This window comes from Vicia villosa, linkage group LG7 (genome assembly GCF_029867415.1).
Source record: "Vicia villosa cultivar HV-30 ecotype Madison, WI linkage group LG7, Vvil1.0, whole genome shotgun sequence".
Lineage (NCBI taxonomy): Eukaryota > Viridiplantae > Streptophyta > Magnoliopsida > Fabales > Fabaceae > Vicia > Vicia villosa.
Genome location: NC_081186.1, coordinates 103,232,700 through 103,256,563, shown reverse-complemented (window position 1 = coordinate 103,256,563; position 23,864 = coordinate 103,232,700). Strand labels below are relative to the sequence as shown.

The 23,864-nt window shown below is 32.7% G+C and overlaps 4 protein-coding genes across 5 annotated transcripts; 2 read left to right on the top strand and 2 right to left on the bottom strand.

Annotated features, from left to right (window-relative positions):
• The first annotated feature begins 2,648 nt into the window (after nt 1-2,648).
• Nucleotides 2,649-7,089, top strand: LOC131616287 (inorganic pyrophosphatase 2-like). 2 transcript variants are annotated; one of them, XR_009288086.1, is made up of 4 exons: nt 2,649-2,889; nt 2,984-3,310; nt 3,636-4,146; nt 4,236-7,089. XR_009288086.1 is itself a non-coding variant. In XM_058887573.1 (3 exons), exons 1-3 carry the CDS (start codon nt 2,752-2,754, stop codon nt 3,990-3,992), a joined length of 822 nt encoding a protein of 273 aa, XP_058743556.1. In that variant the 5' UTR covers nt 2,649-2,751; the 3' UTR covers nt 3,993-7,089. The 2 variants fall into 2 exon arrangements, 1 of the variants encoding a protein (XP_058743556.1); XM_058887573.1 differs by having other exon boundaries at nt 3,636-7,089.
• Nucleotides 7,090-7,219: 130 nt separating this feature from the next.
• LOC131616288 (inorganic pyrophosphatase 2-like) lies at nt 7,220-8,443 on the top strand. Its single transcript, XM_058887574.1, has 3 exons — nt 7,220-7,430; nt 7,526-7,849; nt 7,937-8,443. Exons 1-3 carry the CDS (start codon nt 7,293-7,295, stop codon nt 8,291-8,293), a joined length of 819 nt encoding a protein of 272 aa, XP_058743557.1. The 5' UTR covers nt 7,220-7,292; the 3' UTR covers nt 8,294-8,443.
• Nucleotides 8,444-13,501: 5,058 nt separating this feature from the next.
• LOC131618109 (inorganic pyrophosphatase 2-like) lies at nt 13,502-14,695 on the bottom strand. The gene is made up of 2 exons (XM_058889372.1): nt 14,529-14,695; nt 13,502-14,427 (listed from the first exon to the last, which is right to left on the bottom strand). Exons 1-2 carry the CDS (start codon nt 14,664-14,666, stop codon nt 13,732-13,734), a joined length of 834 nt encoding a protein of 277 aa, XP_058745355.1. The 5' UTR covers nt 14,667-14,695; the 3' UTR covers nt 13,502-13,731.
• Nucleotides 14,696-17,242: 2,547 nt separating this feature from the next.
• LOC131616286 (inorganic pyrophosphatase 1-like) lies at nt 17,243-18,620 on the bottom strand. Its single transcript, XM_058887572.1, has 2 exons — nt 18,422-18,620; nt 17,243-18,114 (listed from the first exon to the last, which is right to left on the bottom strand). The coding sequence occupies exons 1-2, from the start codon at nt 18,557-18,559 to the stop codon at nt 17,431-17,433; spliced, it is 822 nt and encodes a 273-aa protein (XP_058743555.1). The 5' UTR covers nt 18,560-18,620; the 3' UTR covers nt 17,243-17,430.
• Nucleotides 18,621-23,864: the final 5,244 nt, after the last annotated feature.

Here is a 23,864-nt window from a genome sequence, read left to right as displayed (position 1 = left end):
TTATTCAACTATTGAGATACATGTTATATTTCAATATGAATATTTATGGATTTTTCTCCAAATTGCTTCAAACTAGAATTTTAAATTCGTAATTAAAAAAATTGATACAAGGCTAACACGACACATATGGAGGTTTAAGACCAGTTTAGCACGTGGTTTTTTAAACCATATATTAAAACTCTAATAAAATTATTGATTTTTTTGGTTCAAAATGTAATTTTTCGAGATTTTAGAATACACACTTATTTAATTTTAGAGGTTTCATTATCAGTGGCGGAGTCAGAAATTTGATGGAGCCCGGGCAAAAATTTTAAACCTTGTTTTTACTAATTTTACATCATGTTTCTACTAATTTTACATTTAATTTTGTCTAAAAATTGTGCCATTGATTTTGTCCAAAAATTTTACACCGTGTTTTTACTAATTTTACCCTTAATTTTTGTCTAAAAATTACTAAGTTTGCCCCTGTGTTGTCTAAACATCAACTATTAGGTGGAGAGTATACAACGAAAAGAGAGGTTGAGCCCAGGCGCGTGCTCGGACTCGCTGGGCTGTAGCTCCGCCCCGCCCCTGTTCATTATGTTGATATTATATTAACATTATTTTTAAGAGTAGTAATTCATTTTAAAAAATAAAATTTTAATTTTTGAAGATTTAAGGCTTTTTTTGTAACATTTTTTAACTCATATATCAAATAAGATTTATTAAATACATGTTATGTTCTTACCAAACATAGTATGGGGAGCCTATTTGCAAGCAGAATAAACTAATTCATGGATAGTTTAGTTTGTAAGTTCAAATAATTAAAAAGAACTTATTTGATAAACTCCACTATTTGACTCATTAATAGTTATTTTTATTAATATTTTTTATAATCTAGTTTGAGTCTCTTATTGTTTATTATTTTCCTTTCAATTTCATCTATGTTTTCAATTCAAAAAATTGAATAATTTAACATTTTTATAACTTATTTATTATAAATAAATTCATTGATTATCTTTTAAAATCTAGCTTATGCACTGTATTTTATCAAATAATTTTTTGTTTCCTTACCCTTGAGTGGGTGCTGATTTGGCCATAATTCACAATGATTTGCGACATGTCCTGCAAAACATTTATTATTTTATGTATCTATTCAATTTTTACCTTTAAACCTAACACATGCAAGTGATGTGACCACACTGACCACCCAAGAGATGACATATAGAAAAATAATTGCATAAATTTATATATCCTTTTGTTTGCCATTATATGTTTTGGTGTTGGACAGATAGGCGATTAGGTTATATGTATGACAAAAGTTTTGCACCGGTGGATCTCATTCAAAGGATAAGAATATTTAATTTTTACAATTTCTATTATTAACAGCTCCAACTAGCTGGTATAACACCTCAAACTTCTTTCAAGATTATAGACCAATTCTATAAATTAATACAGGTCTTTTCAACCGATTTTGTCATAGGTTTTCTGATAAATTTCTCAGAAGGTGACCTCACCAAAATATTACTTCAAGTCGAATACGTTTAATTATAGAGTTCTATTAGGATATCGAAAAGAAAATGCATATTCCTTTCAATAGCCTAATAGATAAAAACTCCATAATTAAACATGTTTGACTTGGAGTAGTATTTGAATGAATAATTTTCTGAAAAGTTTGTCGAGAAACATGTGAGTGAAAACAACATGCAGAAAAGATTCGTGTTTGTTTGTGGAGTGAACATAATATTTTTGATAAAAACATATTTTTATCTAATTCATTAATCTTAAAACTTTTAGGTGTAGTTTTTTAGATCTTTATGTATCTCTAGTTATCTGATCACTCTTCATCCAAACTATTTTCTTTAAAAAAAAAAAATCATAGATCTTCTTTCTACATATGTAAACCACCTAAACGTTTCATTATAAATGCTACCATAACACCCTCTATAATATTATCATGTATGAGTTAGTCTAATCACATCTAACACAACATTCTCATTTCTTGTTACACTTCATTTTTGTATTAATTCTTTACCGTCCAATATTCTGTCATGTACACCATTGTCGATCTAACAGTTGTTCGATAAAAAATTTTCTTTAGTTTGAGCGATGATTTTGTATCACATAAAACATATAAAATTATCTTTGATTACAACCATCCCCAACTTGAATACGATAGTTTACTTCTTCTATTGTCCTATTGTTTTGTACTATCATTACAATAAATTTACCACACATAGTTTATGGTAAGATATGATTTTCAACTTTCACCTATAAATTTAAATTTACATTTCATATATTCGGTTTTACTTCTTACTTCTAGTAGGCTGCATCAAATCTGCATCACACAGTCACAAGTGACTCACAACGTCGAAAACGACACCACCAGGTGCCACCTTCCCTCTTTTATTAAACTCACATGTTAATCACCCTACACCCTCCAATCTTTTAACTTAATCCAACGGCTCAGATCTAGTTTTGATTACCATAATTAACAAAAGGACAAATTATTCTAACTCTAAATATAGAAACCGGTAACTTTTCCAACAGCTTTTGTTTAGCCTCCATTTTTACAAGTATGCTATGTATGTATGTAAGTACTAATATTCCTTTTTTTATTCAAAGATTCCTTCTTCTTTTTTTCACTATAAATACATTTCTCTCTCTGTTAAAATTCAAGCCAAAAATCATTTACTTTCTATTTCTTATCAACCACTTTTTTTCTTCTGTCTTTGAACTCTTTTTCATTCCCTTTCTCATCTCTCAGAAACAATGTCTAATATTATTATTATTTTCGATTTTGACAAAACTATCATTGATTGTGATAGTGATAATTGGGTTATCGATGAATTGGGTTTCACAGATTTGTTCAATCACCTTCTTCCCACAATGCCTTGGAACTCTGTCATGGTATGTTATTTATTCTCTTTATGTACTACTCTATTTCACTTGCAACTTGAATAACAAATTAATAATTTATTTATTTTTTGTTTTGGAATTATAGGATAGGATGATGATGGAGCTTCATTCAAATGGTATTACCATTCAAGAGATTGAAAAGGTTCTTCATAGGATTCCAATTCATCCCAGAATCATACCTGCTATTAAATCAGCACATGCTTTAGGGTGTGATTTGAGAATTGTTAGTGATGCCAATGTGTTTTTCATTGAAACTATTTTGAAGCATTTGGGAATAAGAGAATGCTTCACAGAGATTAACACTAATCCAGGTTATGTTAATCAACAAGGAAGATTAACAATTTTGCCTTATCATGATTTCAATAAGGCTTCACATGGTTGTACTCATCCTTGTCCTCCAAACATGTGCAAGGTATAAACTTCATGATCTGATTCAATATTTTTTTTATAAATTCAACAACTTTTTATTTTTTTAATATAAAATTCACAAAATAATTACTCTTATTTTTAATTATTAAGATAGGGGTTTACTTGACTCAATCTCTTTACAAGTTATGAACTTGATCCTATAAGATTGGAATATTGTAGTCTCCTAGTTTTCTGGCCTTAAAATATTATGCTTACCTAACTATCTATTTTTAGTGTCTCTTATTTGTGGCCACTAGATTGAGAACAAAATATAAAATAAACAATCTTTTTTAATTTCTAATTAGAACTTTTTGTTTTGTGTATTACAGGGTTTAATCATTGATAGAATTCTAAACACAGTTAATGAATTGGATAACAAGAGGTTTATCTACCTTGGTGATGGTGCTGGTGATTACTGTCCTAGTTTGAGATTTAGAGAAAGAGATTTTGTGATGCCAAGGAAGAATTTTCCAGTTTGGGATTTGATATGCAAAGATTCTTCATTGGTTAAGGCTGAAATTAATGGTTGGTGTGATGGAGAAGAATTTGAACAAGTTCTGATGAAGTTGATCAACAAAATTATGATTGAAGAAAATGCTAAATTGGTTTCAAGTGATTGCAAGCTACAAACTATATCAACTCCTGTGTTTGAAACCTTGCCTAAAGCTCTATCAGTTAGACCATAGAGTTTTAGTCTACAATCTTACCAATGTATCATAAAGTAATGATAGGTTTTTCTTGGTGCTTTGTTTAACTTTAATTAACCTTTTCTGATATTGTTCATTCTGTTCAAAATGGATCTGTAACCTATCATATGCGAAGATCAATTTTCCTTTGAAGGTGCTGATTACTTATTCTAGCAGCTATAATTTTACAATGTGCTCTTTTATTAATGATATGTGATACAATGAAGTTTATGAATTTGGTAGGATATATCATATATGCAATGTAACCACCTCCTCTTAAGCTTCCAAGGAACAAGGCATGAGATGAGAAAGCTCGCACAATAAGTTGAGTCAAATTCTAAACACAAATCTTTTCTATGATTCTGATGTGCTATCTCCACTGCATACATGACTCCAATGTGCTCAGCACGGACATCATTCATAGTTCCAAGGTGACAACTTAAACTTCCCAAATGGTCTATGTTTGAATTTCTGAAAATTCTACCACAAGCACAAATAGATGGAGTGCATATAGACATGCCATTAGTGTTGCATTTTATCCAACCAAGAGTGAGAGGTTTCCAAATAACTTTAGTAATGTATTTTAATGGAGAAGGCTTAAAGGATAGATAAATCTAACATAGAAGAGTTGGAATTTTTCTGATTTATGCTGCTTGAAATAGAGACATTGGAGGATATGGAGACTGTTAGGTGAAAATTGATAAATCTGTTCAGCTGGGCGAAACTCACTTCTGAGCTGAAAAAACAGAAAGTTCATTGTGGGCGTAATCGGTTACTGTAGCCGGTTACCACAAGGGTGTAACTAGTTATAGCTGAGCGAAATTCACTTCTGAGCTGAAAAACAGAAAGTTCATCGTGGACGTAACCGGTTACCGTATCCGGTTACCACTGAAATGATTTTAATTTTGTAATAGTTGTAACCGGTTATAGGTTTAGTGTAATTGGTTTCAGGTCTGAGAATTTTATTTTTATGTTATTTGGCTTATGTAACTTGTATCCCAATCCACTTGTAATTGATGTATCAGTACCTTAGAGGTATTCTCATCTATGTTTTTGACATATCTAACTTGAGCGCCATGACTCCTCTCTTTCCTTTTGTCTTCTTCTTCATCCAATGGAAACACTCCATAGCCATAATAAGACGACCTTTCATAAAGACACTTTACTCCTCGTTAATAATCTCAGGAAGGATGTGTTCGATCCTATTGGCTATCGTCTTTGTAACCACCTACATACCACATTACAAAGGCTTATCGCCTTGAAGTCTTTTGGGATTGAGGGATTTTTACACTTTAGGATCACAAAAATGTGAGTGTTATTTATGCTTCCAAGGTCTTTGTTATTGTTCAGAACATGATGAATAATCGTGCTAAACTCAGGACCTACAATGTGCCAAAACTTTTGGAAGAAAAGAGATGGAAGACCGTCAGGTCCAGGTCCCTTATGGGGTTGCATCTTGAAGAGAGCTTCTTTCACCCCTGAGGAGTAAATTTTCCTTCACACCAACTGATATGAACGAGATTCAATTTCCCCTTCACCACAGAGCAGACATCATGAATGTTTGTAGGGAGGGAAGAGGAAAATAATTAGGAGAACTAATTTACCAAGAGTCTTTCATAGTGTTCGTCTCCTCTCCACCAACATCCATTGTCGTCTTCTAGCTTCTTGATTGTATTTGTTTTCCTTCTTTGATATGGTTTCTCGTGGAAAAACTTTGTGTTTCTATCACCATGTTTTAGCTAAAGCGCCCTACTTCGTTGCCTCCAGATAACCTCTTTGACTTATAGTAGATTATTTCTTTGACTTTCTAATGCCTTATAAGTATTGATATCTTCCGCACTGGCATCCCATATGCTATCACCCTTCAGCAACTCCTCAATACTTCTTATTTCTTTGCTAACTGAGCTGATTTTGTACTCCTTGAAAAAGCCGTCTAAGCTTTGCCTTGCATTGCAGCCAACTTGTTATGGTCCCTGGTAGCTAGTTGTTCCACAGTTGGTCCATAAAGTTTTCACATCTAGGGTCTCTACTCCATAGTTCTTCAAACCTGAAAAATGTGTCCTCATTTTCTATCTTTACTCCCAGTATCAGCTTCCAATTCGATTCTGATCGCAGCATGGTCTGAACCATAGCGGGAGAGATCATTCACTCTACTAGGGGAAAATCTTTTGACAAAACTCTTAGACGCCAAACTCCTATCTAGCCTGCATTGAACCTTATGACTCTCTTGTCATCCATTTGTCCGAGTGAAGGGGTACCTTCAATGCCCAAATCGGTAAGACCACAAAGATCCATTATTTGACGCCCCAAAGAAAGTTGGCTAGAAGTTATGTTATTCCCACCTCTTTTCTCATGATCAAACAACACATCATTTAAATCCCCAAAAATAATAAATCTAGCACCACCCCTTAACCACTTCTTGAATTAACAACCAAGTTTTCCTCTTGTCGTGTTCCTCCGAGAAGCCGTAAATTCCACTAAAATATCATTCCTGATTATCACTGTCATCTACCACTAATCCCCCTATATGATTGAAGGAGTAAGAGACAACGTTGAGCTGAATCTTCTCCTTCCGCAAAAGAATTAGACCCCCCTATATGTTGGTTAGTCTTTAATTGTTGTTGTATTTTAGATAGTTGAATTATATTGCTTTAAAATTATACCCTCTATTGTATATGTTTAACCCTCTATTGTTGTTGTATTTTTTTTTTTTTTTTTTTTTAGTTCTGTCCTTGAAGGATATATCTTTTGCTTCTGCAATTGTATTGTTGGGTGTACCTTGAGTACAAATTATAATATACCATTGATTATTAAAAAAAAACATTTTTTTAGCTCTTCAAAAAAAGAAAAAAAATTTAAAAATTCAAAACTTAAATTAACCTACATTCTACCTGGTTCTTTTTATAAGAAATATATGAAATAAGTATACCAATTTTTATTGACTAAGCTTTTAAGAAATTAAGTAGACGATTTTATTCCAAATTGGTAGAACCGGACAATACTGAGAATATTCTGGTGTATGCCGTTCCAATTCAGCGGTACCGAATTTAGTAACTAGTGCATTATACACTCACAACAACAACACCTAATCCAACGGATTAGGCTCCACTTTTACGAGGATGCTATGTAATATTCCTTTTCTCAAATCGAAGATTCTGTTTTATTTTCGGTGTAGCATTTTACTTCCTTCACTATAAATACCTTTCTCTCTTATGTTCAAATTCAAGCCAAAAACTAATTTTGTGATCACTAATAAACCATACATTTGCCTTCTATTTCTTCTCATACTCAAAGAAAACAATGTCTAATATTGTTATTGTTTTCGACTTTGACAAAACCATCATTGATTGTGATAGTGATAACTGGGTTGTCGATGAATTCGGTTTCACTGATTTGTTCAATCAGCTCCTTCCCACAATGCCTTGGAACTCCCTTATGGTATGTTCTTTATTTTCCTATCTTTTATAAAATATAAATACTCTTTTATTTTCACAATCTATATTTATGATTTTGTTTTTTATTTGATATTACAGGATAGGATGATGATGGAGCTTCATTCACATGGTATAACCATTCAAGAGATTGAAAATGTTCTTCATAGGATTCCAATTCATCCCAGAATCATACCTGCTATTAAATCAGCATATGCTTTAGGATGTGATTTGAGGATTGTGAGTGATGCCAATAAGTTTTTCATTGAAACTATTGTAAAGCATTTGGGGATAAGTGAATGCTTCACAGAGATTAACACTAATCCAGGTTATGTTAATCAACAAGGAAGATTAACAATTTCGCCTTACCATGATTCCAATAAGGCTTCACATGGTTGCCCTCTATGCCCTCCAAATATGTGCAAGGTAATATAGTTCATGATCTCAAATGTATTCACAAATAGTTGAGAATTCTAGAAAATATACTTAAACTTTTTTTAATCATTGTTACAGGGTTTAATCATTGATAGAATCCAAGATACAGTTAGTGAAGTGGATACCAAGAGGTTCATCTACCTTGGTGATGGTGCTGGTGATTACTGTCCAAGCTTGAGACTTAGAGAAAGAGATTTTGTGATGCCAAGGAAGAATTTTCCAGTTTGGGATTTGATATGCAAAGATCCTTCGCTTGTTAAGGCTGAAATGAATGGTTGGCGTGATGGAGATGAGTTTGAACAAGTTTTGATGAAGTTGATCAACAGAATTATGATTGAAGAAAATGCGAAATTCATTTCAAGTGATTGCAAGCTACAATCTCTGTCTCTTCCAGTGCTTGAATCATTGCCAAAACCTCTCTCAGTTAGACCATAGATTTTTAGTTTACAATCTTACCATGTATCATAACCTAATTATAGTTTTTCTTGGATCTTTGTTTATAACTTTAATCAACTTTTTATAGTACTACTAATCCTGATCAAGATGGATTTGTATTCCTATCATATACAAAGATCAATTTGTTCATGATGGTGCTGATTGGTTCTTCTGCTAATTATATATGTAATTACACATTTTTTAAGCGTGGAGCTCGATAAGATGGATAGTCGCACATAAACCGCTGATCAATCACTAGACTATATCATAAAGGTTATATAATCGGACATGAATAAGCGTAAAAAAAATCATGTAAATAAATAACTTAATATGAGTCTCATCATATTAAGATGAAGTTGCTCTCAGAGGAACCATAATTTCTCATCTAATCTCTATAAATATGAGGCATATGCATGATACATGTTAAAGATGATGGTTTTAGAAGAGGGAAACACATTCATGTTTGCCAAATAGGACTGTGTTATCCAACATGAGTTGAATGTGTTGCATGTTTTTTAGATTCTTCTTATTTTTTAGTTTAAGACAAGTTTTGATTCAACATACATGGTCATGTTCTTTGTTGTACTTTCCAATTTCCATCTTTTCTCGGCTTGGTTCTAATTGTTTATTGTTCTGGTTCGGCCATATCGACCCCGATCGATAATTACATAGAGACCCCACTCCTTCTAGAATCATCTTAACACACGAGAGAGTTATCATCTTGCTGATCACAGAGAATCTCAATTGCAAGTACATCAAACGACTATCTGCAACCCACTCCTAACAAATAGCAACTTCATTATTTCTCATTATATATAGAGGAGGCGTCAAATTAAGGTAGCACGTTTCAAATTCAATTTCACTTTATTCTTGTTCTTCACTTACTGACTTGAACATTGAAGTGCTAACTTTGCAGGTCCTCCACTCCACTGCATTTGAAGCCTTAATCCACTGTTACCACCGCTTCTCAACTCATTTCTAGTTCCCTAACAGAACACTTATAATTAATTGTTTTCCCTTAAAATCCAAAATTATATAAAATATTGTAAAATACACCTAAAACAAAAATAATCATATTAAGTTAATTTAAAAAAGAAATTTATTGATATGCACTGTCAGTATAAATTTTTTTACACCATCGGGACATCACAAACATTCATAAGTAATACTTTACATGTGAATCAAGAAAAAATCAAACATGTATAAAACTTTAACAATTATGATTAAATGATAGTGTAAAACATTTATACACTTGTAAATGCATATCAATTAAATTCATCTAAAAATTAAGGGTTAAAAAGAGATTATTTTACTTCTCATCACTAGTTGAAGCCAATGCCTCAATATCGAGAAATTTGAAAAAAAAAAAAATTCCTTTTAGTCAGAATAATGATAGAGCCAATGATAACTGTTAGAACAAAATTTTGTTCTACATTCATTCTTTAGTTTTGATGATAAGAATACATATATTTTATACAGAGGCGGATTATGTGTACTGGTGAGGGGGCTCTTGCCCCCACAAAAGAACAAAAATAATACCTTGAAAAGTGTAATAATTTATATCTTACCTTTACATTGAAACAAAAAATAATTGCTATTCCCTCTGTTTTTTATTATAAGTCGTTTTGGAAAAAAAATTGTATTTAAATATAAGTCGATTTACAATTCCAATGAATAATTAATGTTACTTTTCCTATTATATCCTTAAATATTTATTATTCTCTCTCCTTTCAATTATATAAATTTATCTTCCATATGTCATTAATGAAGGATAATTTTGTAAAAACTTTCATAATTTCTCATTTTCATACAACAATTATTATTTTTCTTAAACTGTGTGAAAAGTCTAAAACGACTTATAATAAAAAACGGAGGGAGTATCATGATAAATTAAATTTTTAAGAATATAAATATGTGGTGATAACTTTAAATGGTACACATTTTAGTTATTTGTTCTTTTATGTTTTATAACTCTATTAACATTATATATGTATACTTTTTTTTGACAAACAACATTATATATGTATACTTATATATGTATACGGATTAAAAAACATTATGTTTAAAAAAGCATTATGCTATAAAATTTTAAAATATTAATTTTTTTAATTATCTTATATTTAAAAAAGTATTATGCTATATAATTTTAAAATTTTAAAATATTTATCGAATTTTATTATCTTATAGGCCAGTGTTCTGAAATTGCGGTGCGCCATAATCGTTTTTACAAAAATATATGAGTTTTTGGGGTCGATACAATGATAAATATCGTTTGATATTGTAGATTTTTTCATTATAATTTATTATTACGGTGAAATGACCAGCAAGACCGAATTTTGCCCCCACAATCCAAAGTTTCTAGATCCGCCACTGATTTTATATGTAACAATTTTGTACTCTAATAGTTTCTCTAGTGAGCAGATATAATATTTTGTTTGATTCTGGATAGTCATCTGGAAAGATCATAAAAATCAGCGTTCGCACAACTCAGAAGAACTACTCATCTGCTTCTGAAGTAACATCAGCAGTTCTGAAGAATGTTGAATGTTAGTTAGAAAAAGATCTTCTAGTGTTAATAAGATAAGCTATTCTTCCAAATTAGAAATCAAGATTTCAAACTCAGATAATCTTTTGCTTCCACCTCATAAATCAAGATTTGTTATTCAGATAAGTTGTTGGGTTCAATCCTGATGACAAGGTTCTGACTCTAAAGACTCTATTAGTCTTGGATGTTTCATGTTACTTGGTCTCTTCCATGCTCTCACTACTTCAGATCAGAAGTATAACTTTAAGATGGAAAGATAAAAAACTTGCGCTAGAAGAAAATTGGTACAATAATACAGTACCTTATCCACTATTGCAAGGATGTATATACAACCAAAGGAATTGTGTGCTCTTTGTCTGCCAAGATCTCATTTGGGACATTAAGCCAGTTGTTATGAAAAACAAAGTTTTGTCTTTCTCAACGGTCTACTTTTTTGGACTATATATATAGAAGCACTCTCCTTTGAAGATCAAAGAAGTTCCGCGAAGTTGTTGAAAATACTTTGAAACATCAAACGTGAAAGAAAAAGCAAAGAAAGAAACTTGAGATATATTATTCAAAAACTCCAAAGATAGATGTCAATTTCAAGAGAATCTCAAGAACACAAAGAGCTGTTGCTCATCATTTGTGTATAATCATTTGTTCTTAAATTATGTTTCATTTGCTTATCTAGAAGCATTATTTGTAAACCATTTCTATTGTAAATCTTTTGAGATTTATTTTCATCAAGTGACGAGGTTGTTAGTGTGTATACTAAAGAGGGCTAAGGTGTCTTTCTAGAATCTTAAATATTGTTTGTAATCTTTCAAGATTAGTGGATTCATTCCTTTTTGAAGGTGAAATCACCTTGGCGGGTGGACAAGATTAGCCTTGTTTAAGGTGAAATTGTATAAACTGAAAGTGTCATTCTTCTTCCTTTCTATATATTGTCTATCTCAATTGTTTGATTAAATAGGATTTCTAAAAGAAAAAGTGTTTTAAAATCCAATCCAAACCCCCGTTTTTTATGTTTTTCTCAATATTCAATAACTTCTACCGAGTCAGGTTAAAACCTCTTTTTTCGAGTACTACGAATTCCACTTGAAAAGAAGCCTACACTAGTTCTCATGCCACCTCTCCTTCCAGAAGATGCAGAAGAGGTAGGAAACTTAGAAATGGAACATACGTTTTTTTTGAAAGAGTCATATGAAGAAAGAGATCTATAAGATAACCATTGGCATAATAATATTTGTATTCCTTATAACATGATGAATGTTTCTTTGCGATTAAGTTTGATGTAAATGCATTTCAAAGTAACTTTAACTAAGATGTTCACGCTCCCATCAATGAGTTTAGTTTTGGTCGAGATGTTTCTAAGTCCCTTGAAATTAGCTTTAAAAGTATCATTCAAGTGCTGTTGTGAAAAACTGGTAGGATAACTCAAAGCATTTAAGAAGAATTGTTCAGAGATCAAACACACTAAAAAATTTGATATATGGTAACAAAAAACAATGACAATCAAAATAAATAGCCCAAAGCTATACAATAATATGTCAAAAGTGAAAGCAAAAACCACAACAAGGCAAAATAAGATAAAAGATAAAATTCTATATATTTGGTGCCTTCAGCGTCTTGGTGACTTCAGGATCTCTTCTTTGTGTGTTGCTGTAAGGATGTTTATCGATTCAAGAATGACAGTTTGGTTTCTTCGTGAAACGTCCTCTTTTACAATTTTGTTTCTCAAATTGAAGTAAGTTAAGATTTCTTCAATCCGGAGTAATCTTTCTGCTAAGATGTCAGAATTCTGTTGTTCTACCATATTATAGACACTATTGAGAATATCACTGACTCTCTCCACGTTAATGTTAGTCTTCAATAGGTGAAGGCTATGAATTACTTCTAGTCTAGGCATTTGAGGCATTAGTGGAAATCTGAATGAAATTTCGCTTTGGTGGAATTACGGAGCAGGTTGGAAGAATGAAAAAGGTTGAAGTTGATATGACTGTTAAGGATCAAATGGAGGAAGCCACTAGGACTTGATCACTCTTTCCTTGAGGAGGAGGTGGTAGATCTTTGGTTACTTCAGCGGAGGCGCATGCCACCTCTCGTTGAACGGTGGAGCAAGTATAATTAGAAACTACCATTATTGACAAAGTCGAAGGAAAATTTTTTGAAGATGAAGTTGAAGCCGCGACGAGAGGATCAAGCAACAAATGTATGTGATTATGAGAATAAAGATACTTATTTCGTGATCGGAAGAACTCAAATTAAATAATTTGAGGTTGAACTTTGTTTTCATTTGTTGGACGAATTGTGGCTTGCTCAACTAATTTTATTTTTATTTTTCAATTAATCTCTTGAACCTCCTTTGAATTAAAACTAGAGAGAGAATAGACTTTAAACATTTAGTTTTTCTTTTATGAAGTATACATTGTTTCCTATTACTCACTAGAGAATTGTTCATTAGCATTCATATGAAATATAAGTTGGTACGATTTAAAAATTAAAATAAGAAAAAAATAATATTGGTATGATTTAATATAAAAAATATAAAAATATGTATTTATAGTATGGTATTTATGGGAGAGTGAAAGAAATCAAAATCAACCATTAAATTCAAAGGAGTGTTGAAATTAATTATCCAGCTAAAAATAAAAAATGTCACGTGAGAGAGGAAAAAGAAAAAGGTTAATCTCATCTTCAGTTGCACCGCTAAGCAATTTTCGCCGTACATTGAGGGATGTTTCTTTCTCTAGTAAATAGGATTATCGATAGATTTTTTTGAAACGAATATAAATAATCTACAAGATGTAGGGCTAAACTGAATCCTAGAAAAGTTTAATTAATGTTAATTTCAATAAGGACAAAAGAAATAACACATAGATACATTTGTAATTATAGTTAAACTAAATATCTATGGTCTAACTGAGAGAGCTTTAGGCAAGGTTTCAAATTCAAACACAGGAGTTGAAGTTGATAGAGATTGTAGCATGCAATCAGTTGAAATGAATTTAGCATTTTCTTCAATCATAATTTTGTTGATCAATTTCATCAAAACTTGTTCAAACTCTTGTCCATCACTCCAACCATGAATTTCAGCCTTAACAAGAGATGGATCTTTGCATATCAAATCCCAAACTGGAAAATTCTTCCTTGGCATCACAAAGTCTCTTTCTCTAAATCTCAAGATAGGACAGTAATCACCAGCACCATCACCAAGGTAGATGAACCTCTTGTTATCCACTTCACTAACTGTGTTTTGAATTCTATCAATGATTAAACCCTTGCACATGTTTGGAGGGCATGGATTAGTACAACCATGTGAAGTTTTGTTAAAGTCATGATAAGGTGAAATCCTAACCCTTCCTTCTTGGTTAACATAACCTGGATTACTGTTAATCTCCGAGAAGCATTCCTTTATTCCCAAATGCTTCAAAATAGTTTCAATGTAAAACATATTTGCATCACTAACAATCCTCAAATCACATCCTAAAGCATATGCTGATTTAATAGCAGGTATGATTCTGGGATGAATTGGAACCCTATGAAGAACTTTTTCAATCTCTTGAATAGTAATACCATGTGAATGAAACTCCATCATCATCCTATCCTATAATTCCAAATCCAAAACAGAAAAGAGTCAATATTATATTGAAACAATGCAGAATTTGGAATGAATGAAAAACAGAGTATTAATAAAAGAGCACATACCATGACTGAATTCCAAGGCATTGTGGGAAGAAGGTGATTGAACAAATCAGTGAAACCTAATTCATCAATCAACCAGTTATCACTATCACAATCGATAATGGTTTTGTCAAAATCGAAAACAATAACAATATTTGACATTGTTTTCTTTGAAAGGTGGAGAAGGGAATGGAAAAGATTTCAATGACGCAGAAAATAAAAACTGATTTCTAATTTTGTTGTTGGTTATGAATACTGAGAGGAAGAAAGGTATTTATAGTGAAAAAAGAAGGAGGAATCTTAGATTTGAAAAAGGAATATTAGATAGCATATACTCGTAAAAGTTGTTGGAGAAGTTACCGGTGGCTATCTTTTTCAAAAACCGATAAAGATAACTTTTGAAAATAAATATCAGCCGTTGGATTTAGGTTTCTTTGAAGATCGGAGGGTGAAATGCATTTTTCCACCACTAAATGCGTTTGCAGCAGCCAATGAGAATATTCTTGGTATAGTTCCATTCTACTCTACATGGTTTCAAAATTGAGTTTATTATCAATTATTTTATTTAAAAATTACTAAATTGGTTTCAAAATAATCATTCTCATAATTATAAAAAAAAAATGGTGAATGGAAAATAGTTCTTCAATATTAATATATGGACACAATTGAAAGAAAAAAAATGCTTTTGATCAAAGATAAATAAAATATTTGTTTATTTTACAGAAATTAAAACATGTGATAAATAAAAGAGAACAATAATTCAAATTTTCATTATTAATTATTAATGTATTATAGTTGTAATTAATATAAAGTGATAGTATTATAAATTAGAAGATATACGAGTGGAGTAACTCAATTAATATGTGTTAGTTGAATTTCCTGAATGTAACTTATTGGTTTAATTTCAATTTTTGACGATATTGTTCATTTATATTTATGTATTAATGTAAAAAAGTTGTTCATGTTTGTAAATTAATAATTTTTTATCAAAAATAATATATTTGTTAAAAAATTAATTAAAAATAAAATTCAAAGTAACATTGACCTAAAATAACATTTATTTTAGAATAAATAATTTTTAAAAATATATATTACTTCTATTACATATTTTATGGAGGAAAAATAATTATTTGTGGGGCTCCCAAATAAGGGCGCCATATTTCCTTCGCTGGGCACTCGTTTTATGAGGCATCGCCTAGGGCGTGTCCTTTTTGTGGCACTGGAATTCACCCTAATGTGATACATAGATAATATCATTTGTCAAACCCTAACTACATGTGTGGAGTCACGCCACGACTCTCTAGAAAATAAACAATCAACAATTGACTCTAGTCAAAAGGAACCAGTAACCGCTTCTTGAGGGTTCCCTAAATTCTAAGCCCATATACCTCTATAAATACCTATACTTTAGGGTTAAGGATGAAAATTATAACATACTAAGAATATCACATAAATACATAACTTCTCACCCCATGTGAGCTTGCTCTCTCCATAACCAGAAACACAACCAAACATGATCTCTCGTCGCCGCGGGCAAGCCATAAACCATATGAACAATACTAAAGCATCTGGCCATCCCTACCAATTTAGGGATACCACACAGTATGTACTTTTTTTGATAAGTATAACGGTGCCAACCGTGGGGCCCTTATGACAAGTACTTTCTTGAACGTTTTGAAACTCATTCCTTGGCAAAATTATTGGGCACAGTGATCCTTAGGAACGCAGATGGCCATCATTAGAGCGTCTGATACCCTGAAGTGCAAGCTTTTGTCTGACATTTCCAGAGACACTGCCTTGGGATGGTACATGGGCATACCCCGATCTTTCATCGCTAGCTATCTTGAGTTGGTGAAGAAACTCGTGCACTGATTCGCAGCTAGCTACTGATGTCCACCACTAGTCTGTTTAACATTCAACATGGCCCCTCAGATTCATTAAGGGATTACCTCGTCCGCTTCAATAAAACCACCTTAAGGGTCGTCCAACCAAACCAAGAAATGTTTGTAGGGGTGTTTTAAAATGGTCTTAAAGCAAGACACTTCAACAAGTCTCTCGTCCAAAGGCCAACATCTTCGTTAGAAGAGGTGGTCATAAGGGCTGACATCTACATAAAAGGAAAAGAGAGCAATGCAGAGAAAAAGGTGCGGGACGTGAAAGAGAGTGTACCTAGCGCTGAAGAATAGCAACACATTTAGAAGAGCAACAACATCGCCCATCAAGGACAAATTGGCATTCAAGCGAGTAAGAAAGACGGTGGAGAGCTTCCTGCCCCTAAACACTTGTTGTGAACAGATCTGACGGGAGGTTCTCAACCTACATGACATCTCTGCACCTCCTACCCCAAAAGCAGACGTTATTAAATTTGAGCCAAATAGATGGCGTAAATTATATAAAGTTAAATGACACCACACAAAAGGTTATTACCTGCTCAAAAGAAGATTGTGCGTCTAATCTAAGAAGGATACCTCAAAAAATATGTCAAGGGGACTTTCAAAAATTCAAGCGGGTCCAATCCCCAAGGGTGGGACCATACAAGAAGCCTCAAATTGAATATATTCCTACAAATAACATGTTAGCATATCTACTTACCAACGACTTAGCTGTTGGAGTTTTAAAGGCATTTAATCTGTTTTCTCATCATACCTCAGCTTATAACCAAAATAAGAATTGATAAAAGACTAAGCTGTTGGAGTTTTAAATAAAATAAATTTTAAAATTAACTTATCAATACTCAATTGAAATAAATAAGATATAGTACATTTATCCTATCGTGTCATCATACATACCATAATAATTTTCCATTTTGGAAAAATTCAAGGAATTAGCAACATAAGAAAATGTTTATTAAAGTTAAGGAAACATGAAAAAACCTATTAATAACTTATGAAACATTTAGTATACTATAATTAGTAAGCTATAACAATTATGGCTGAACTCGAAGAGCTTTCGGAAAGGATTCAAGCACAGAAGTTGATAGAGTTTGTAGCTTGCAATCACATGCAGTGAATTGAACATGTTCCTCCATAATAATTATGTTGATCAACTTCATCAAAACTTGTTCAAGCTCTTCTCCATCACTCCAACCATGAATTTCAGCCTTAACAAGTGAAGAATCTTTGCATATCAAATCCCATACTGGAAAATTCCTCCTTGGCATCACAAAGTCTCTTTCTCTAAACCTCAAGATAGGACAGTAATCACCAGCACCATCACCAAGGTAGATGAACCTCTTGTTGTCCACTTCACAAACTGTGTTTTGAATTCTATCAATGATTAAGCCCTTGCACATGTTTGGAGGGCATGGATTAGTACAACCATGTGAATTTTTGTTGAAGTCATGATAAGGTGAAATTCTAACCCTTCCTTCTTGGTTAACATATCCTGGATTACTGTTAATCTCTGAAAAGTATTCCTTTATTCCCAAATGCTTCAAAATAGTTTCGATATAAAACATATTCGCATCGCTCACAATCCTCAAATCACATCCTAAAGCATATGCTGATTTAATAGCTGGTATTATTCTGTGATGAATTGGAATCCTATGAAGAACCTTTTCAATATCTTCATTGGTTATACCATGTGAATGAAACTCCATCATCATTTTGTCCTATAATTCCAAAACACAAAAAACTCAAATTAATTATTTATTATGCCATTAACATAATGCAGAATTTATACATAATTTTATTAAGAGAAATGCTATAGTTACACTAAAATTTACACCCAAAGTTTATACCGTATCATTTTATGTGAGAGTTGAATACAATTATATACATGCACATGTTTTTAGGTGACAAAAAAATATTATAAAAATTAAAAAACCGTAAAAAATACGGTGTAGTGTAAACATTTAGTGTAAACTTAACATTTTTGTTTTATTAAATAGAATACAATAAAGAGAATAAAGAACATACCATGACAGAATTCCATGGCATTGTGGGAAGGAGCTGATTGAACAAATCAGTGAAGCCTAATTCTTCAATCAACCAGTTATCACTGTCGCAATCGATGATGGTTTTGTCAAAGTCGAAAACAATAACAATATTAGACATTGTTTTTTTTTTTGTGAGAATGAGGATGGCAAAGATTTGATTGTCAACTTGTTCACAATGCTTCTTTCTTGGCTTGAATTTGAACACATAGAGAGAAAGGTATTTATAGGGAAGAAGTTGGAGAATATTTGAATTAGATTCTAAAGGAATATTACATTATATCCTTTGGCCAAGAAGCTAATATTAAAGTAGTTAGGTTTAGGAGAATTAGTTTTAATTCTCGTGGCATTTCAAATTCCATCTCAGCCGTTCAATTATATTGCTTTTCAGTTGAGCAGAAGATCGAAGGGTGTGGCTAGCTTTAACCATGAGGGAAATAAATGAGAATTATATTAGGTGGCTTTGTGAGTTGTGATGTGTAATGCACTCATTTTTTGTGTACCACAAGATGAATTTGCATGTTGCAACTCATGAGAATATTCGGAGTATAGTTCCATTCCCCTTGTATTTGATTTGTACCAAAATTGTGCTACGTTTTTTTACCGTTTTTAGAATCCATGTGGTCAAATTGAGTCTTATTGTACGACTCAATCTATCGTTTCCAATATAATAAAGTTTGTACGACATGACTTGGTTTACCGACATGGCATGTCATATGGATTATACTAATTTCTCTGGTTATTATTTTAAGGAATTTTTCTTTATTATATTTGATAATTAATGTTTATAGTTAATATATGAACTAAATATATTAATTATAAAATGTATTAAAATAAATCAAATTTTCTTATAACCGTGACTGGGGAGAATAATTATCAGTATCAAGCTCTTGTGAAATTTTAATAGTTAGACTTTTGATTAAAGCCTAGCAGCAAAACTCTTGTGAATTTTTTATTTTTTTTGTTAATCTCTGTGGTCCTGATTATACTAGCGATTCCAAGGTTTGGGTTTTGTGGTTTGTTTCGTTTTTGTGTCAGTACATTGCTGGAATGCTGGGTGGTCCTGATTTTAAATAAGAAGAAATTCGAGGTATGTGGCTAGTGTGTTTGGAAGTTATCTACACTATTCCTTACTGTTTATTACAACTTCAATCTGCAAAAAAACATGTGGGGGTGGGGTTGCATTTACGGTTTCGTGATTTACATTTTAATAAAGATGTAAAAGGTGATTTTTGTATGTTGCTTTCCATAAGTTGTAGCGGTTTGAATCGATGGGAACACAACATTGGATGACTTCAATTAGAGATAGAAGAAAACTCAAAAAAAAACTCGTACCCGTAAGTTTATGCGTGTAAAACCCGTCATGAGCATAAGTCGAATGGTTTAACATATATTCACAAGTAAAATAAATAAATATTTAGTTATTTGTTTTTTTTGGGCACAGATACTGATTTTATAATACTGTTCTGGACTGGGCTGGCTACCGCCCCAATCATAGGGAAATGCCCATTTCCCTTAGCCCAAGGGAAGGTTCAGGCTTCCTCCTCGGCTCCGGAGGACTTCACCCTTGCCCGTCTGTTGGAGGTAAGTGACATTGTCTCACTTAACGGAACTATCAATCTTCCGTCGGACAGCACAGCGCCCGAGCAAGGCTGCCTACCTGACCTCGAGCACATGCTCCTTGCAAGCACCACCACGTACCCTTTCCACCGAGGAGCTTCCTCCTCGCAGGGTTCCATCACCCACACAGTCATCCGAATAAGGCGGAGTCCACGCACTCCCTAAAAGACCGCGTCTCCCCTTGAACTTCGGAGTGGTTGACCCAAGATGGAGACCACGTGCTGATCTCCACTACACACGTAGGATCCTAACAGCCCAATGGCGAGATCTTGGCCCAGCGCTGGGGCTATAAATACTCTCCTTCATTAGAGGATAAGGTAATTTCAATCATTCTCACTCTTACCTTGTACTTGCACTCTGATTGTTCTCTCTTCTCACTTTGGCATCGGAGTATAAAATTAATATATTATTATTATTATTAATATTACTATTATTATTTTGTTAAAAATTAAATTATTATTATTAGGTTGAATATAAAATTATTATTTTGTTGATTCTAGTATAATTATTTGATTAAAGAAAAAAATAAAATGAGTGTGATTTATTTTTGTTATTATTATTGTTTTAAGTTTGAAATTATTTGTTTGTCTTTAAAAGGGATAAAAAAATTTAATTAATTATATTATTTCAAAAATATATTTAAACAATAGTATTTATGGATATCCGTAATAATTCATAGGTATCTCAAAATCCGTTGATATCCGTAGGCTAAACAACTAAAAAACAAAAAGTTTATGTATTTAATAGTAGGGATAAACATACATTATTCTTGTTTACCGTACCAAATTCAGCATAATAACATAGAAACACAACTCTCAAATAACACTTTTCACTATCTCAACACTAAGGTATTTTTTTAGTGAAGAAAACTGATTCATATTGAGAATGCATGAGATATAAGATTATGTAGCTTAGAAAGTTCGTGTTTAGAAGTGAGGAAAACACTTCTTTATATAAGATAAAATTAGTTCAAAAAGGAATCATTCATGGACTTGAAGAATGTCTAATCGATTAGAAACGATAGTCTAATAGACCAGACTAAATCAGAAAAGAAAACCCTAAATTATTGTATAGCTTAATCCATTTACAAGATTTCTAATCAATTTGGAAGCTTTACTTGCCCCTTAATAAATTATATGAAAGGTACTATCGATTAAACACTAATATGTGCTTTTTTAATTAATAAATTATATTTTACTTTGTCTTAATTACAGTCTACTGATGACATACAAGATAAAAGCACTATTTTTAGGTTTTTAGTAGTCTCAGGGAAACACCTACCATTTGTTATCGAGTTTATGCTTGTTGTTTGAAAAAACATAGAATTTGTGGGGCTGTCCTGGAACCACGCCTCGTCAGGCTATGCGAGAGCGGCAATCTTCCGGCCGTGGTTGTAGAACTTCTAAGGTTTCCTATCTTGAAGTTTTCCAAAAAAAAATACTGCTATTAATAAGCAAAGTCAGAAACTGAAAAAAAGTAATAACCACCAGGAACTTAGCTCCCTCTCCCAGATATGTCTGGGTGAATGATATACATACCCTGTCAATAGGGATGCATCTATAGGACCCCCGGGTACTAGACAGGCTCCGACATCGGCTCATCCTCATGTAGCTCAGGAGGTGGCATCGAAGATCCTGCATCGACCGTCACTGGCACAGACACATATGTAGAAGAATTGCCCCGACGATGTCTGCGGACGGAGAGCATCTGTAAGGAACCCTCAGCATTATCTCGAGGTCTCCATGATGAAGTAGTAGATGGAGAAGGCCACTCAATTAAAACGGATGGAGAAGGCCCCTCGACTGGAACGAATGGATAATGCCCTGCTGGAATAGGTGTAGCAGGTACATCTCTTGAAACGGCGGCTCCATCAGTCCCTTGTGATACTACATGCACCTGTTCACCCCGCACCGATGCATGCTGTGCAGTCCTACCATGTATCATGCGGTCTGAATGGCCGACCATAATGTTTGCTTTATGATACAAATAAAATCGAGTTGGATACTATGTAGTTATAGAAAGAAAAGACAAAAAATATTTGCTCTTCTGTAGATGCATCTACGGAAGTACCTTACGTTTTAAAAAATTGAGTTTCTTCCGTAGGTGCATCTACGGAATGACCCAACGTTTCATTCTACTGTAGATGAATCTATGGAAGATTTTGAAATCTCAAAAAAGCAACAATGGCGTCTGGTCAATGTTGCAGAGGGTTAAAAATCCTATTTTGGTCGCTTGATCGTCCGTTTTACACATCAAACAGTACCTACATTGTCCCGAAACTATATTTCTAAAACTATCCAATCATTTATATACCTAAAAATTGAATTCTAACTTTATTACAAATACTCTAAAATAAATCAAAAAGTTGAAAACTTACCGATTAAATTAAGTTTTGAAGTTGTTAGAATGTGTTGATAGTTGATGTTGACGTTATCGGCCGAACTCGAGAGAAAGAAAACAAATTTTGTGGAAGTTTGATTTTTGAGGTTTGGAGAGTTTGAGTGTATGAAAATGAGAAAAGTGAAGAATGGGAGAGGAGAATAGTCTGACGCGAATATAACATCAAATGCTTCTGTAGATGTAGCTACGGAAACTTCCGTATGTACATCTATGGAACAAAATAATGTTAAACAAGAAAAGGTGTTTTCGGAGATACATTTACGAAAGCAGAGGACATTTTAGAGAAATCACATGATGCAAGAGAGATCTAAGAGGTAGGGTAAGTTTTTTTTTAATTTTTTTTTTTACTTTTAGGTACAACTTTAATTTTAGCACCAAACTAGATATACATACACTTTCATAAAGAAACGATATACTTATGAATATTTTCAAGTATTGTTTGCACTTGTGAGTATTTTCTATTTGGCTTAGAAACTAGATACCACTAAAATACAAATTTTTTTCATAGCTTACTTAGGCATTATGAGAGAAGAAACTATGAAAACATGTAACTTTCAATCAAGATTAGGTGTATCAAAACCGACATCAAACTAAAAAGTATATAATTTTTATTAAGTGTACTTGTGAAATACAATAAAAGGAACCTTCGTACGTATTTGGACGAGAGAGGGTATGTATATATTGAATATGTGAAAATTAATGAACAAATGCCCAAATCTTATGGGTGAAGTTTAAATAGATGGCTTCTTTAGCCAGATAATTGAAAGAAACACTTTTTTCCTACTTTATCAATGAGTATGTGGGAGTATGATTTCTTTTTACTACTCCTTCTTGAGGAAACATTTGTTTTTACTTTCCTCCTAAATTGGATGGATGATTTCTTTTCTTTCTGCAATGGTCCAACTAACTCTCTTCTAAGCACCTAATCTACTACAAGTGCGTGACACAGATTAGGAGGTAAACTCGAGTATGAGTTGAAAGACCCTAGTAGGAGACGAGCAACCCGAGGTGACGCATGCCCGATTTTTTCAGGACATTTGAGCTGATTTTTTCTAGACCCTTTGAGCTGCTTCTTTCCACACCCAATAAAATTATCCCAACTCACAACCCCTCAAACACAAGGTTTAGGATTGCATTATAAAATTATAATATGATAGATAAAATTATATTTGAAAACAAGTTACACGTTCAATTCTAGACAAGAATCCTTTAGCCCATTATTTGAATTTTGCTTTTTAATAGTGAGAACTTGGTTTAACGCTTCTAATATGTTGCAAAATGAATTAGAGGTGAAGGAAGGGGGTTGAAGAACAAGGATCATTAAAACAAGTTCTAACAATTAAAGATCAAAAACCGGACAAGGAGCTGAAGAACTCTTGTCTAGCATTGAACGTATAACTTGTTCT

What these genes read in the sequence shown, in the direction of transcription:
- LOC131616286 (XM_058887572.1), bottom strand. Translation starts at nt 18,559, where the DNA reads ATGTCTAATATTGTTATTGTTTTCGACTTTGACAAAACCATCATCGAT. An exon ending in TGCCATGGAATTCTGTCATG is followed by an intron (nt 18,115 to 18,421) that starts GTATGTTCTTTA and finishes TTGGAATTATAG; the next exon opens with GACAAAATGATGATGGAGTT.
- LOC131616287 (XM_058887573.1), top strand. Translation starts at nt 2,752, where the DNA reads ATGTCTAATATTATTATTATTTTCGATTTTGACAAAACTATCATTGAT. An exon ending in TGCCTTGGAACTCTGTCATG is followed by an intron (nt 2,890 to 2,983) that starts GTATGTTATTTA and finishes TTGGAATTATAG; the next exon opens with GATAGGATGATGATGGAGCT. An exon ending in GTCCTCCAAACATGTGCAAG is followed by an intron (nt 3,311 to 3,635) that starts GTATAAACTTCA and finishes TGTGTATTACAG; the next exon opens with GGTTTAATCATTGATAGAAT.
- LOC131616288 (XM_058887574.1), top strand. Translation starts at nt 7,293, where the DNA reads ATGTCTAATATTGTTATTGTTTTCGACTTTGACAAAACCATCATTGAT. An exon ending in TGCCTTGGAACTCCCTTATG is followed by an intron (nt 7,431 to 7,525) that starts GTATGTTCTTTA and finishes TTGATATTACAG; the next exon opens with GATAGGATGATGATGGAGCT. An exon ending in GCCCTCCAAATATGTGCAAG is followed by an intron (nt 7,850 to 7,936) that starts GTAATATAGTTC and finishes TCATTGTTACAG; the next exon opens with GGTTTAATCATTGATAGAAT.
- LOC131618109 (XM_058889372.1), bottom strand. Translation starts at nt 14,666, where the DNA reads ATGTCAAATATTGTTATTGTTTTCGATTTTGACAAAACCATTATCGAT. An exon ending in TGCCTTGGAATTCAGTCATG is followed by an intron (nt 14,428 to 14,528) that starts GTATGTGCTCTT and finishes TTGGAATTATAG; the next exon opens with GATAGGATGATGATGGAGTT.